Genomic DNA, 12,095 nt, shown 5'->3' with positions numbered 1-12,095 from the left:
AGTTCATCTAATTTATTCATCTGGTTACTGAGTTAACCCATTTTCTGGGTTTGCCCTATTATTCCAAACAATCAATTAACCAAACATGCATTGGGAAAACAGAAGCTAAATCATAATAAAGTAATACTTAGAATTTCTTACTTTAGGATATACTGGAACAAAATAGAGCTAACCATTAGTTGAGTAGATTCCTGTGCACAGGCATGAGCAATAAATAAATTGAATGGGAACTTCATGTCTTTCGTGACTGACACAAAAGCAAGTATGATCTTCTCTCATTTCGGGTTTTTTAGTCAAGAAGGGCGCGAACAACTATACTCTTACTCAAGTGTATTAATTAAATGTGTTTTATTTTACATCATGATGTGAGAACATAACATCTATTTAATAAAAGTATACACATTTGTAACTTCACTCAGAATACACTTTTAATGCACAATAAAAAAAGCATTCCATCTTACAAATTGTTTGCAATCCAAATATACAATAGCTTGGAAAACAAATAAGTTTTAGAAAAACGAATGCTAATGTAAAAAGACTACTTAAATCTATAAGAGTAGAGTTTCTGTATGGCTCTTCTTTACAGTTTCCTTACTGCATCATCAATATCAGAAATCTGTTCCTTCAGCTGGCTCCACTGTTCTGGATTTAAAGAGATGCCTGAAATAGACCAAATAAATACTTAGAAAATAGTATAGCTTCACAGTCATACTATAACCTTAGTTAATTCTGCAACTTCAGAATTTACCAGTTTCTAGGGATCAGCTCCTGACAACCCTTACCTCTATGTTAAGAACATTTCAAATTTAAACAAGCATAATGTGAAAGACAAGTTGGGGTTGGCTGAATCAGATATTCAGGTGCCTTGCATAACTGAACTCCTCAGCTGGCAATAGAAGATAATGAATTAATTACCAGGAGAAGAAAATGGGTAATGTTTGCATTAATCAATTGTGTAACCGGACAGTTACTGTTGAAACAGTAACAAACAACTTGAGGAAAACTCCTTCATCTTTAACACTGAATTTTCTGAAAGCAAAACTCATGACACTGTGCCATGCCACAGCTTTCTTTAAACAATGAATACACTCAAAAGTATTAATTTGTATCTCTGATTTTCATCAAACCAAGTGTTCACATGAGTTGTCAAAAACAAGATGTCAAAAACAAGTTGTCTGGAAAATAGTTGATTTATAAGAGCAGGCAGGTCTTGTAACATTACACTTTGCAGAACACACAGTTTCAAGGTTTGAAGAAATCACTCACATTATTTTCCAGGCCTGTTTAAAATGTTTGTACATGCCTTTCACAGAAGGTAAGAGCAATTATATAATTAAACTGTAATAGATTTAACAACATAAGGAGCCCCAAGTCTTACTTCATGCAGAAATTACGCCAGTTATCATTCAGAGCTAGGTTAATAAGGCAATTTATACCTCCTGTCAAATCAGGAAAGCATCAATTCAGACTGTTGTAACTACCCACAAAACTCTGATCTTTTCTGAAACAAAACTTCTGGTGCTTCCAATTAAAGCTGCACACAGAGTGCAGAACATAAATAAGAATTATGGAAATACAGGTAACAAGTAAATTTATTAATAGCACTATATAATAATTGCATCTAATTTCTTACATTTTGTATTTGGATAGCATATCTAGAAGCATAAAGCGTCTTGTTCAGGCCTATAGCTTGAGAACTGTGATACAAAATCATAGGCTTTTTTCCAAATATGGAGCTAAATTTTAGAATTGCCTTGCCAAATGAGTTAAAATGAAATTCAACTCACTTTGACAACTCAAGTCTTGTGTAACGCTAAAGACAGATGGACAGAGTTGGAGAATATATTCATCTTCTGATTTCTGAAAAAAAGTGTGATAAGCCAAAAAAAGGCCCTAAAATTGCCAATATCAGAGAAATGACAACCTTCCAATAAATCTATGTCCAACATTTCTGAAACAATCTTTAGGACAGACATACCGTTCAAGGGACTAACAGAAGCACCTAAATGTATTCATTTGGCTACTTCATATAAATAAGATGACTGATATGAATCCTCACACAAGGCACAGATTCACATGCCAAAATACGGCTTTTTAACAGATGCCTTTCATAATGGCTAACCAGATAAAAACAACAGAATGAGGTAGAAAAACCAGAAGCATTACTTCAATCAACAGACAAATCACATACCCGAAAGCTACTTATGTGTAAACACTCACTTGCAAGTTAAAAAAAAAAACACCCAGCATTTAAGAAAAAGTGTTTATCCCAGCCAAATTCATTCCTATTATACAACTGTCCTGCACCGCACTCAGTACTGCACTGTCAAAAGACATACCTGTTGGATCTCTGTACAATATTTTTCTATTTCTCTTGTAAGTTAACTAAAATGTCTTGTATTTACGTCTGGGGCACGTGGGCTTAATATTGCAAATAAATAAAACAACATATAAATGTTGAAACAGCATATGCAAGTAGATAATTACCTTTTCTGCCAGGTTTCATTTCACCTTCTTGATCCATCCAATATTCTCTAATATCAATTAGGACTTTACCTTTAAAGTCCCGAACATTGACATATCTCATTTTACCAATCTGTCAGGAAATTAGAAAGTTCAATCATTACTTTAATAAGCACACAGAAGTACTTTCTTTAGTCACTGCTAATATTTTGAATATTCAGCAAAAGTTGTAATTTATATTCTAAAACAAATGTGACCAGACAATGGTATCCCTGTGGCTCCTATATTTTTGGCAATATAATTCTCATTTTTTACCTGACAAAAATTCATCCTGTAAACTGTTATGCCCTCCCTTTCAACTCCACCCACTTCTGGGATGTCACTGGATTAACAGTCACATCTCCCTGACATTTGAAAGAGGAAATGATCGTATCCAATGTGGATCTGGCTTCAAAAATACTGCCTAGCCCTAGCCCATTCTAGAGGTTGGAAGAAGTATTTCTCTCAATAAAACATCTCAAAGGAGCAAGCATTCTGCAAGCACTGCAGAAAGACAGAATCAGCATTTTAGAAAAAAAAATGTTAAGAAAATCGTGTTTCAAAATCAAATTTCATTGTTGCACTTTTCAGCAGAGCAGTTTCTTTTATTCTTTTATTACTAAGAAGTGTAGCAGAGCATAGGCATTAAGTATTCAAAAACATTTGTGCTTTACTTAGATGGAGAAAGGCTGCCTTAATTGCTCGAGAGAATGCATCACACCAGTGAGTCTTTTCAGAAATATAAATGCTTAATTTTTTTTATTTTTAAAATTACATATTTAGCAAATGTTAATGTTCCAAAACTAATACAGTAATAAAGGGATTTAGAACTGGAGCAGAGAGAATTTAAAGAGTAAAATTAATTGGTCAATCTATCACAATGTCAGCAGGAACCAAACAACCAGCCAGTTTTGAACCGGGAGAAAAGTAAAAACAAGAGGACATGTAAATAATTTCTAGAAACATTACCATCAATATGGTACACAACTATTGGCATTCAATTTCACACCTTTTAACCACTAAGTACTGGCTTACTTATTTTAGGGCACCACCATGACATGAAAATTTAGAAATGAATGATCAGAAAACAACAGCTGCAGAACTAATCTCCTGAAACCATTCATAGAGGAAACTATAACATTAACATACTAGTACAAAAGTTAGTTGCCTTTATTAGCTATCCTACTATAAAAAAGAGAGAATCATTTTAACAACCTGACCAAGTTTTACATTGTTGTTTCAGCCCTTTTCTCTTTTTACAACTAGAAACTAAATTGAACTTAACCTTAACTGAACACATTATACAGGTAGACACTGACTTACAACCATTCCCTTTAGTGACCATTTAGAGTTACAATGGCAATGAAAAAAATGACCTATAACTGGTTTTCACACTTACGGCCCTATAGTCACATGATCAGTTTTTGGGCACTTGGTAACTGCCCTATGTTTATGACAGTTGCACTGTCCTGGGATCATGTGATCACAGTTTGTAACCTTCCCAGCTAGCTTCCGACAAACAAAATCAATGGGCGAAGCCAGATTCACTTAACAACTGCAGTGATTTGTGTAACAACTGTGATAAAAAGGTCATAAAATGGAGTCAAATTCACTTAACCACCACCTTGCTTAGCCAACAGAAATTTTGAGCTCAATTGTAGTTATAAGTTGAGATCTACCTGTAATTAAGTAAGAGCAATTAAAAACTGAATTTGATTTCAGGGAAATCAAAATACTCTCAAACGGAAACCATAGATTGGATATAAGCTCAAACTAGTCAGCATAAGGCACTTTCTTACATTCAACTATTTTGCACAGAAGAGGCTGCACCTCTGGAACTTTCACAGTCTTCTGGGGTTATTTAAAAGGGTTTTTCTGGCACTGTCTGATTTCTTCTTTTTTCCTTAGCATTTAAAAATATAAAAGGACTTATAAACCTGAAACAAAGTCTACCTTGAATTTAAAATGACAACTCCAAAAATGAATATTCATTTCATTCAAAAAATAATCTATACCATAACTATGCTGAAAATTTAGACCTTTTTTATATAAATATTCTAATACTTCAGATTTCTACAACATTGGGGCATTATATATCCAAAAATTTTTTACAATAATCAATAAGGGCATTATATCATAAAACATGAGCATTAACATGAGCATAACTCTCCCGTGAGTTCAAAGTTGCAACTGAACCAAGAATAACCAAAGGATAGATAATATGCTAATCATGAAACCTTATTTTCTAAATTTAATCTCAAATGCATATTTAAGAATATTACCCAAACTTTAATTCTTGTTCCATAAGGAACTATTTACCCAAACCAAAAATTATAAAGTTTAGCATAACCAATTTAAATGTTTGTGTTTTTACAAAGTGAAATATTTCAGAATCTAATATTCTAGATCATTGTTGAGTATGTTTTCTCTTTGAGCAATCACATAACAGAGCCTAATGTTTAACTGGAGAGGATTATTTAACCAGCTTCTTTCAGGAATAAAATTTTTACTCCAGAGAAATCTCTCCCATTTTCTAGTTGTAACCGTTAACATGTAATGCTGTAAAGCACTTATTCTTACAGAAAGCTCCACTCCTTCCTACAACTAGGCCAGGGGTTGGCAACCTGCAGCTCTGGAGCCACATATGACTCTTTCATCCCTCTGCTGTGGCTCCCTGTTGCCAGTCGGCTCCACAATTGATAGAGCTTTCGGTTAGAACAGATAGAGGAAAAAGGATGCCGCGCTAGGAGACTCTATGATGGGGGAACCAGATATCTAGTCCACTCCAGAATTGAATGGGGGGCTTCTGGTTAGGACCTTTGTGGCTCTTTTTGAGTATTTAAGGTTGCTGACCCCTATCCTAGTTGGTTGAATATTGGGAACATGTTAGCTTGCAAAGTAATTTTTGGATAGAAATCCTCTCGTTTTGAGCATTCTGGAAATGAAACTGGATTTTAGTTGTACTTGTGGAACACTGTCCAAAATATGCTAAATTGAACCAACAAGCAGGATATAAAGATGTGGCAGAACCAAGGATAAAGAAACATAGAGAGGCATGTTGCTATAAACTAAATTTAACTGTATTTTCCTAACTCATGCTTATTTCCTTTGGCTTACTATTTCTAGCCATTTTCTGCACTTTGTAAAAAGTTATTTACTGGGGTATATATGTAAGTGGAACATTAATTGAGCTTAAGGGACCTTAGCAGTCCCATATTACCAAGTCCACAAAGCAAGGAATAGATACGTTTCTCCAAACAGGGGAATTACAAAGTACACATCATGAGGATGGGCTAACCCAGATTCCAATCAACCCATCAGCAGTTACCTGAAACATATTCTCATCTCTGTTGCTACTTTGCACAGAGGAGGCTGCACCTCTTGAACTTTCGCCAGTCTTCTGTTTCTTTACGGGTTTCTCTGGGGCGGTCTGTTTTTTCCTTTTTTCCTTGGCATTTAATAATAAAAAAAGAAGGACTTACTGGAGAAGTATTAGTTTCAGTTCACACAACTAGATCTTTTCCCCACAATTATATGAGAATGGAGAGAAGATTCCAAACCCGAATATTAAGCTTCTCTGCTTCTACTCAATGTTACAGCAAGGCTACACATTATTTCCATTTCTACAGCATGACCTAGAATTGAGGTTTAAAATAAATCTAATCTGTTAAATAGGACAGCAAGATAAACTGGTTAGAATTAATTTTAAATCATATTTCACAATCTGTAGTTAAGCTACAGATATGTTACAATTGAACTGAATTTTTGGTTTATTGCTCTTCCATTACAAAAGAAGAAACAATATGGACCAAATCCTCCAGTTGGTTTCATTTCTTTTCACAAAAGGAGTCCCAATTTATAATCTTGAGTTGCAAGTATAAGGCTACTATCTCCCAGAAGTGATCTACAAAATAAAGCCTACAGTTTATCTACGGGAAAATATTTTTAAAAGAATTTGAAAAGCAAAAGGCACTATGTTCCAATTATAATCATATTTATTATATCTAGAGAAGATAGGCCTGAGCATAAATCTGGAAGTGGAAGGTTTTTATCTGCAGAACAGTTATGAATGGGAAGGTCAATTAACCTCTTTCTACAGTAGACTATGAAACAGAATGTAAATCTAATTACTTACTGACAGCAGATGATTTGCATGCTGAAATTTAAAAGAATACAGAATATTAGTATCCCATTATACAGTCTATTTAGATTAGCAATCAGAATAGTTGTCATAAAAAGGCCAAATACTTAGCAAAGGCAGAAATCCATCCCATGTCTTGTTCCAAGCTTGCTTTAAAAAAAAAAACCTTTGAACTGCAACAGCTCTTTGAATTAGGCTACAGTTCTCCATATCCATTCAGCAAGAGTATTTTAGAATTTTATTTTAAACTGAATCATTAGACTCAAGAATTTTGAATAAGGTAAAAACAAAAACAAAACATTTCTAATCAAGATTAGAAATGTGATTCCAAGAATGACACTTTCAACTTAAAACCATAAAAAAATAGCACATGTAGTAAATATCAGCAAATATTTATTACATTAACAGCAAATCATTTTAATTTCTATTTTAATAAAAAGTATAGTTTAATTGAAGTATTTTTCTGCCAAAAGAATATTTATATGGTTCGCTTCATTTGTAGCTTTTAAACATCATTGGTTCTTCGGGTTACGTTTATGGTTAGTAAGATAATTCAAAAGTGTTTTATGTAAAATAATCACCGCTGTATCAGCATCTGAATCACTGCCAGATGAGCTTGAAGACACAAGTTCCTTTGATTTAGGCATTCTAGAAAGAAAAAATGCAGTGAAAAATTAGCATTTCCAATAAAATGGGACTATTTTGTTTGCAAGCATGCATTATCAAGTCATTCCTTCCACTAAAATAATCAAGCATTCATACTTTGAAGTTCTATTAAATCAACAAAGATAGTATGATGTAATGGTTAACATATTAAACTAGGAGCTCAGGTACCCACAGCAGTCCATCCACAGAAGCTTATTGGCTGACTCTCTTTATCCCATCTGCCTCATAGGACTACCCTGTTTCTCCCAAAATAAGATATCCCCTGATAATAAGCCCAATTGGGCTTTTGAGCGCATGACAATAAGGCCAAGCGCTTATTTCAGAGTTCAAAAAAATATAAGACAGAGTCTTATTTTCGGGAAAACATGGTATTTTTCTAGAGAAAAAGTAGCAAGGAGCAATTTATGGCACCTTAGACACTAAAATGAAAGATGGGTTATATAGGTAGTTTTCAACTTACAACTAGTTGCTTAGTGAAGTTATGACAGACCACCCAAAAGGAACTTACAACCCAGTTTCGAAGTTCCAATGGTGTGTATGTTGCAGTTACACGATCATATTTCTGGCACTTAGCAACAAGCCTGCATTTACAGCCATTTGCAGCATACTGTAGTCATGTAACCACAATTTATATTGCTTTTGCTGAAAACTGGCATTTATGCTGGGTTTTCAGCAAAAACAGCCCATAGCAAACAATGAGTTCGCTTAACAACTGTGGCATTCACTTAACAACCATTGCAAAAAAAAGTCATAAAAACATGCCGTGTCACATCGTGACTCACTTTACAAGCATCAAAAATTATGAAAGTAATGAGAAGGCTCATTATAGTTCTAAGTCAAGGGCCACCTGTAATTTCTAGTAAATACCAAAATAATATTTAAGGATTAGGATACCCAGCTTATTTTAGCATTGAGGTTGTATGAACAAGAAGGATGCAGTTAAAAAAAAAACAATTTAGCTGGGAAGCACAGGTTTTCCATTTCTTAAGGAATACCTACAATTCCTTCTTTTCCCCCATGTTTTTCATTCTGTATTATAAAGACAGTGTATCTGTGGGTCTCCAAAATCTTCTGCATTACTGCATCATTATGTGGCTGATTATCCAGAGGATGAAGACATTCCAAAGCATCTGGAGACACACAGATATCCCACCTTTATAGTAAAGAATGAAAAAATATGGAGAAGAGAAAGAGTAATTAAAAGGTTACGAACATAAATATACAATCAGGGTATCCAGATTGACAGAACAGGTACAGAGTACAGGAGCTGGGCTTCAAGCGCAAGGCTAAAAATAAAAAAGCACATCTGAAAAGAGAGTGCTAGGAAGGAACCATAGGCAAGTTTTATACTCTCCACTTTGCTTGGGATATAGTCTCCACTAAGAGCCCTATAGAAAAATACTATTTGCTTAAGAAAAAAATGCCCATTATTTATACCCATAATGGCGAACCTATGGCACGGGTGCCGGAAGTGGCACACAGAGCCATCTCTCCGGGCATGCGAGCCATCGCCTGTTGCTCTTCCAGGTTCTGGCGTTCTGGCCAGCTGGTTTTCACATGTGTAGGAGTGCCAGAAACTGGAAGAGCAGCCGCCCGGTGCACATGCGCGCACCGGGAAGATGATCTTCTGGTTTCCAGTGCGTGTATGCACACCAGCGACCTGGTCTCCCGGTTTCTGGAGCGCATGCACATGCGAAGACTAGCTGGCCAGTGCATATGTGCGTGCCGGAAACCAGAAGATCATCTTCCCAGGGTGCGCATGCGCCTGGCTGGCTGCTCTTCCAGTTTCCAGCACATACTTGCCAACATTGCTTTATACAGTACTGATTGTATTATACTTTAATATAATTGTTTCTATCGTACCCTATCATGATGAATAATTACAACTTCCTTTGCTTCCCTCCTTTTTAGTGTTCTTGCCTGAAGAATTCTTAGAAATTCTAAAGAGCACAATATTTAACTTCAGTAGTCTGATAAAGATTTTGCCTTAATATGGACTTTGAATTTTAAACCCTAATACTGCCTGATAATCACATTTTTTTTTATGAGAAAAGAAAAAGATATCAAAATTTTAGGATGACAAAGTTATAGACATATTATGAAAGGAGAAAAGCATTTATATATACTTAGAATACAGGAACAGATTAATGGAGAAAGTTAAAGAACTGTGTAATAATGCAGAGTGAAAAATAACAACAGACAAAAATCGAATAATTGCAAAAGAGTTCTTGTTCACATGCTTTCTTTTAATTGTAAAGAAAGTGAAAGTGATTCTACTGTACATCCCTGCAAAATATAACCTGTCATTAAAACAGGAATGCAAACCAAAGTGCAAAGTACTCTGGGGCATAACAGCAAAACCGCAAAATAGCAGTTATAGAAGTATAATTATACTTGAGTTGGGAAGTGGACCGCAACACTGAAGAGTAAAACCCAGACAATAATGAAGGTATACTCCATTCAGAGGTTTAATGTACCAGTACTTTCTGATGAGTTAAACACATGTAAGGGTTTCTTATAAAAATACATTAATTCATTAATGCAAGAGTATTCATTACTTGGCACAAGCGCTTGAAAACCCTTCCATCAACACTCTTATCTCATGAATTTCATGTCATTTCATTTCCTCTTTACACTTCCTCCTTTTCCCCAAACATGTACTGCTAATATACAAAGTCAACTGGCGTTCATAAAAATGTACGCCAATCCTACCAATCCTTAAAACCAATCCTTAAAACTGTCATGCAAGGCCTGAGCCAAATGAGATGGAACAGTCGATGAAGAAGTAAATAACTGGAGACACACCGAGGCCACAAAGCACAATAGTTCAGTGAGTTACTCTAGTTTAGGGGTCTTCAAACTTGGCAGCTTTAAGTCTTGTGGACTTCAACTCCCAGAATTCTCCAGCCATAGCTGGCTGGAGAATTCTGGGAGTTGAAGTCCACAAGACTTAAAGCTGCCAAGTTTGAAGACCTCTTCTCTAGCTCATTCTTTCTTAAACTTTTTTTTTACTGTCAGGACTCCATTAAATTATAGAGGACCCAGAAGAGTTTGTATGGGTTGCACTTGATATTTACCATAACAAAAATTAAAATTGATGCATTTTCTGTCACTTCTCACAATTGTTTGATGGGTTTTGGATACTGCGTTATACCCCAATGTAGGCTAGCAAATCATTTTGATTTTGTAGACACCCCCCCCCAAAGCGGACTTGGGGGACACCCAAAAGCCTCATCAAATCACACTTTTTAGAAACAGGGCTCAAATTGGAAACAGACCCCCCCCACACACAAACTGACAGAATGGCCTTAGTATCCTAGCATGATTTAACGTTGATTGCTTATTTAGCATCCATGACTAATCACTAAATGTTGTATCTAATGTTTTGAGGAGTGTTTTTTTTTACAATGACTATGATCATGATCTATCACCATTGTTGTTTATGTACACTGGGAGCTTATGCACCGGAGACAAAATTCCTCGTGGGTCCAATCACAACTTGGCCAATAAAGAATTCTAATTCTAACAGGGCACAGAGGGGTTTGGAAGTTGTGGGAAGGGGGAAAAGGATCCAGTAGGGAGCGAGGGCAGAAACCGAGCGCGGGCACAGAAGCCAAGGGCAGCACGGTGTCCCACAACCGGGCTCCTCTGTGACAACCGGACTCAGCCTCTGCCCCTCTTGGAGGCCCGCAGGTAGGAGGGCGATGCAAGCACGAGCGAGCAGGCGAGGGAGAGCTGAGGGACCACTGGAGCCGAGGCGGGGGCGGAAAAGGCCCGCCAGCACCGCGCCTGAAGGGACGATGGGGGAATCCCCCTCAGACCGGCCGGGAGGGGGCGGATCCCAGCCGCCATTTTCTCCCTCCCTTCGAATGCCTTCGCAGCGTCTTCCCCCACCCCCCACCCCCCAGGTTGCCCAACATGGCAGGTTTCGAGCCAGAAACGGGGAAAAGCGGGTCCGGCTGGGCCCCTTTCCCGTGGTGGCGGGGATCCGCTCGTTCCCCACCACACCTTCTCTGTAGGGAACAATCCCCTTCTTTCCCCCGGCCTTTTCTGGGGAATTCCTTGAAGGCAGCAACATGGCGGCCTCGACGCTCCGCTGCGCGAAGCAACCCGCGCTCCATTCCCGCCTCCCTGACAGAAAGCCAGCGCGGGGGGGGGGAGGGAGGGAGGGAGGGAGTTAAAGGGAAGCGCGCACTCACATTCCGCTCGAATCCTTCCGCTCCGGTTTTTCTAACGGCTCCCGACCTCTCAGTAGTTCCAATGCTACTGGAAAAGCGGAAGTGACGTTTGTAACAAGCCCCGCCCTGCTCCTGACCACCACGTGGTGATGAGAAGGATGCCCGCTCAGTCGCGCGAGAGACGCGCTTGGAGGAGGGAGGGCTGGTTGCTGGGTGCTGCGTTTCTCTTATTCTCCATCAACTGTTTTTTCGCTTCGCCTCTTCATTAAAACGGCCTTTCCTGAATAAGGCAACCTCCCGAGGTTCTAAAATTAGTCGTCGTATCTTCGGGTATCGTGGTTCGCTCCATCAGTAGGATGCACCTGGAGATGATACACGCTACTAAGATCTGTTTCGAGTCGTTTGATTTTTGCATACTGAGCCGCCTCCGTCAGCTTTTATGCTCTTAATTAACAAGCCCGCAAATTTCCATCTCATTGCAGCTGCGTTTTAGGAAAAGAGGGGACTTCACAATACCTGCGCTGGCAGAGTTTCCACATTGTTGGATGTTTATTGAATAAAGCGCTGGGCTTAAAGAGCACTCGGAGACTTAGTGCAATATGCGAACT

The 12,095-nt window shown here is 37.8% G+C and overlaps 1 protein-coding gene across 4 annotated transcripts; it reads right to left on the bottom strand.

Annotated features, from left to right (window-relative positions):
• Positions 1-333: 333 nt before the first annotated feature.
• SUB1 (SUB1 regulator of transcription) lies at positions 334-11,615 on the bottom strand. 4 transcript variants are annotated; one of them, XM_034442430.3, is made up of 6 exons: positions 11,509-11,615; positions 7,225-7,291; positions 6,638-6,658; positions 5,831-5,950; positions 2,488-2,596; positions 334-660 (listed from the first exon to the last, which is right to left on the bottom strand). In XM_034442430.3, exons 2-6 carry the CDS (start codon positions 7,288-7,290, stop codon positions 581-583), a joined length of 396 nt encoding a protein of 131 aa, XP_034298321.1. In that variant the 5' UTR covers position 7,291; positions 11,509-11,615; the 3' UTR covers positions 334-580. The 4 variants fall into 4 exon arrangements, with proteins under 4 accessions (XP_034298321.1, XP_087741751.1, XP_087741749.1 ...); XM_087885625.1 differs by having other exon boundaries at positions 5,831-5,956; positions 11,509-11,609; XM_087885623.1 differs by lacking the exon at positions 11,509-11,615 and adding an exon at positions 11,318-11,440 and having other exon boundaries at positions 5,831-5,956.
• Between the last annotated feature and the right edge of the window lie 480 nt (positions 11,616-12,095).

This window comes from Pantherophis guttatus, chromosome 2 (genome assembly GCF_059756535.1).
Source record: "Pantherophis guttatus breed Tessera chromosome 2, ASM5975653v1, whole genome shotgun sequence".
In the NCBI taxonomy this organism is placed as follows: domain Eukaryota; kingdom Metazoa; phylum Chordata; class Lepidosauria; order Squamata; family Colubridae; genus Pantherophis; species Pantherophis guttatus.
The sequence above is the reverse complement of the archived record's forward strand: the minus strand, read 5'-3'. Positions and strand labels throughout refer to the sequence as shown.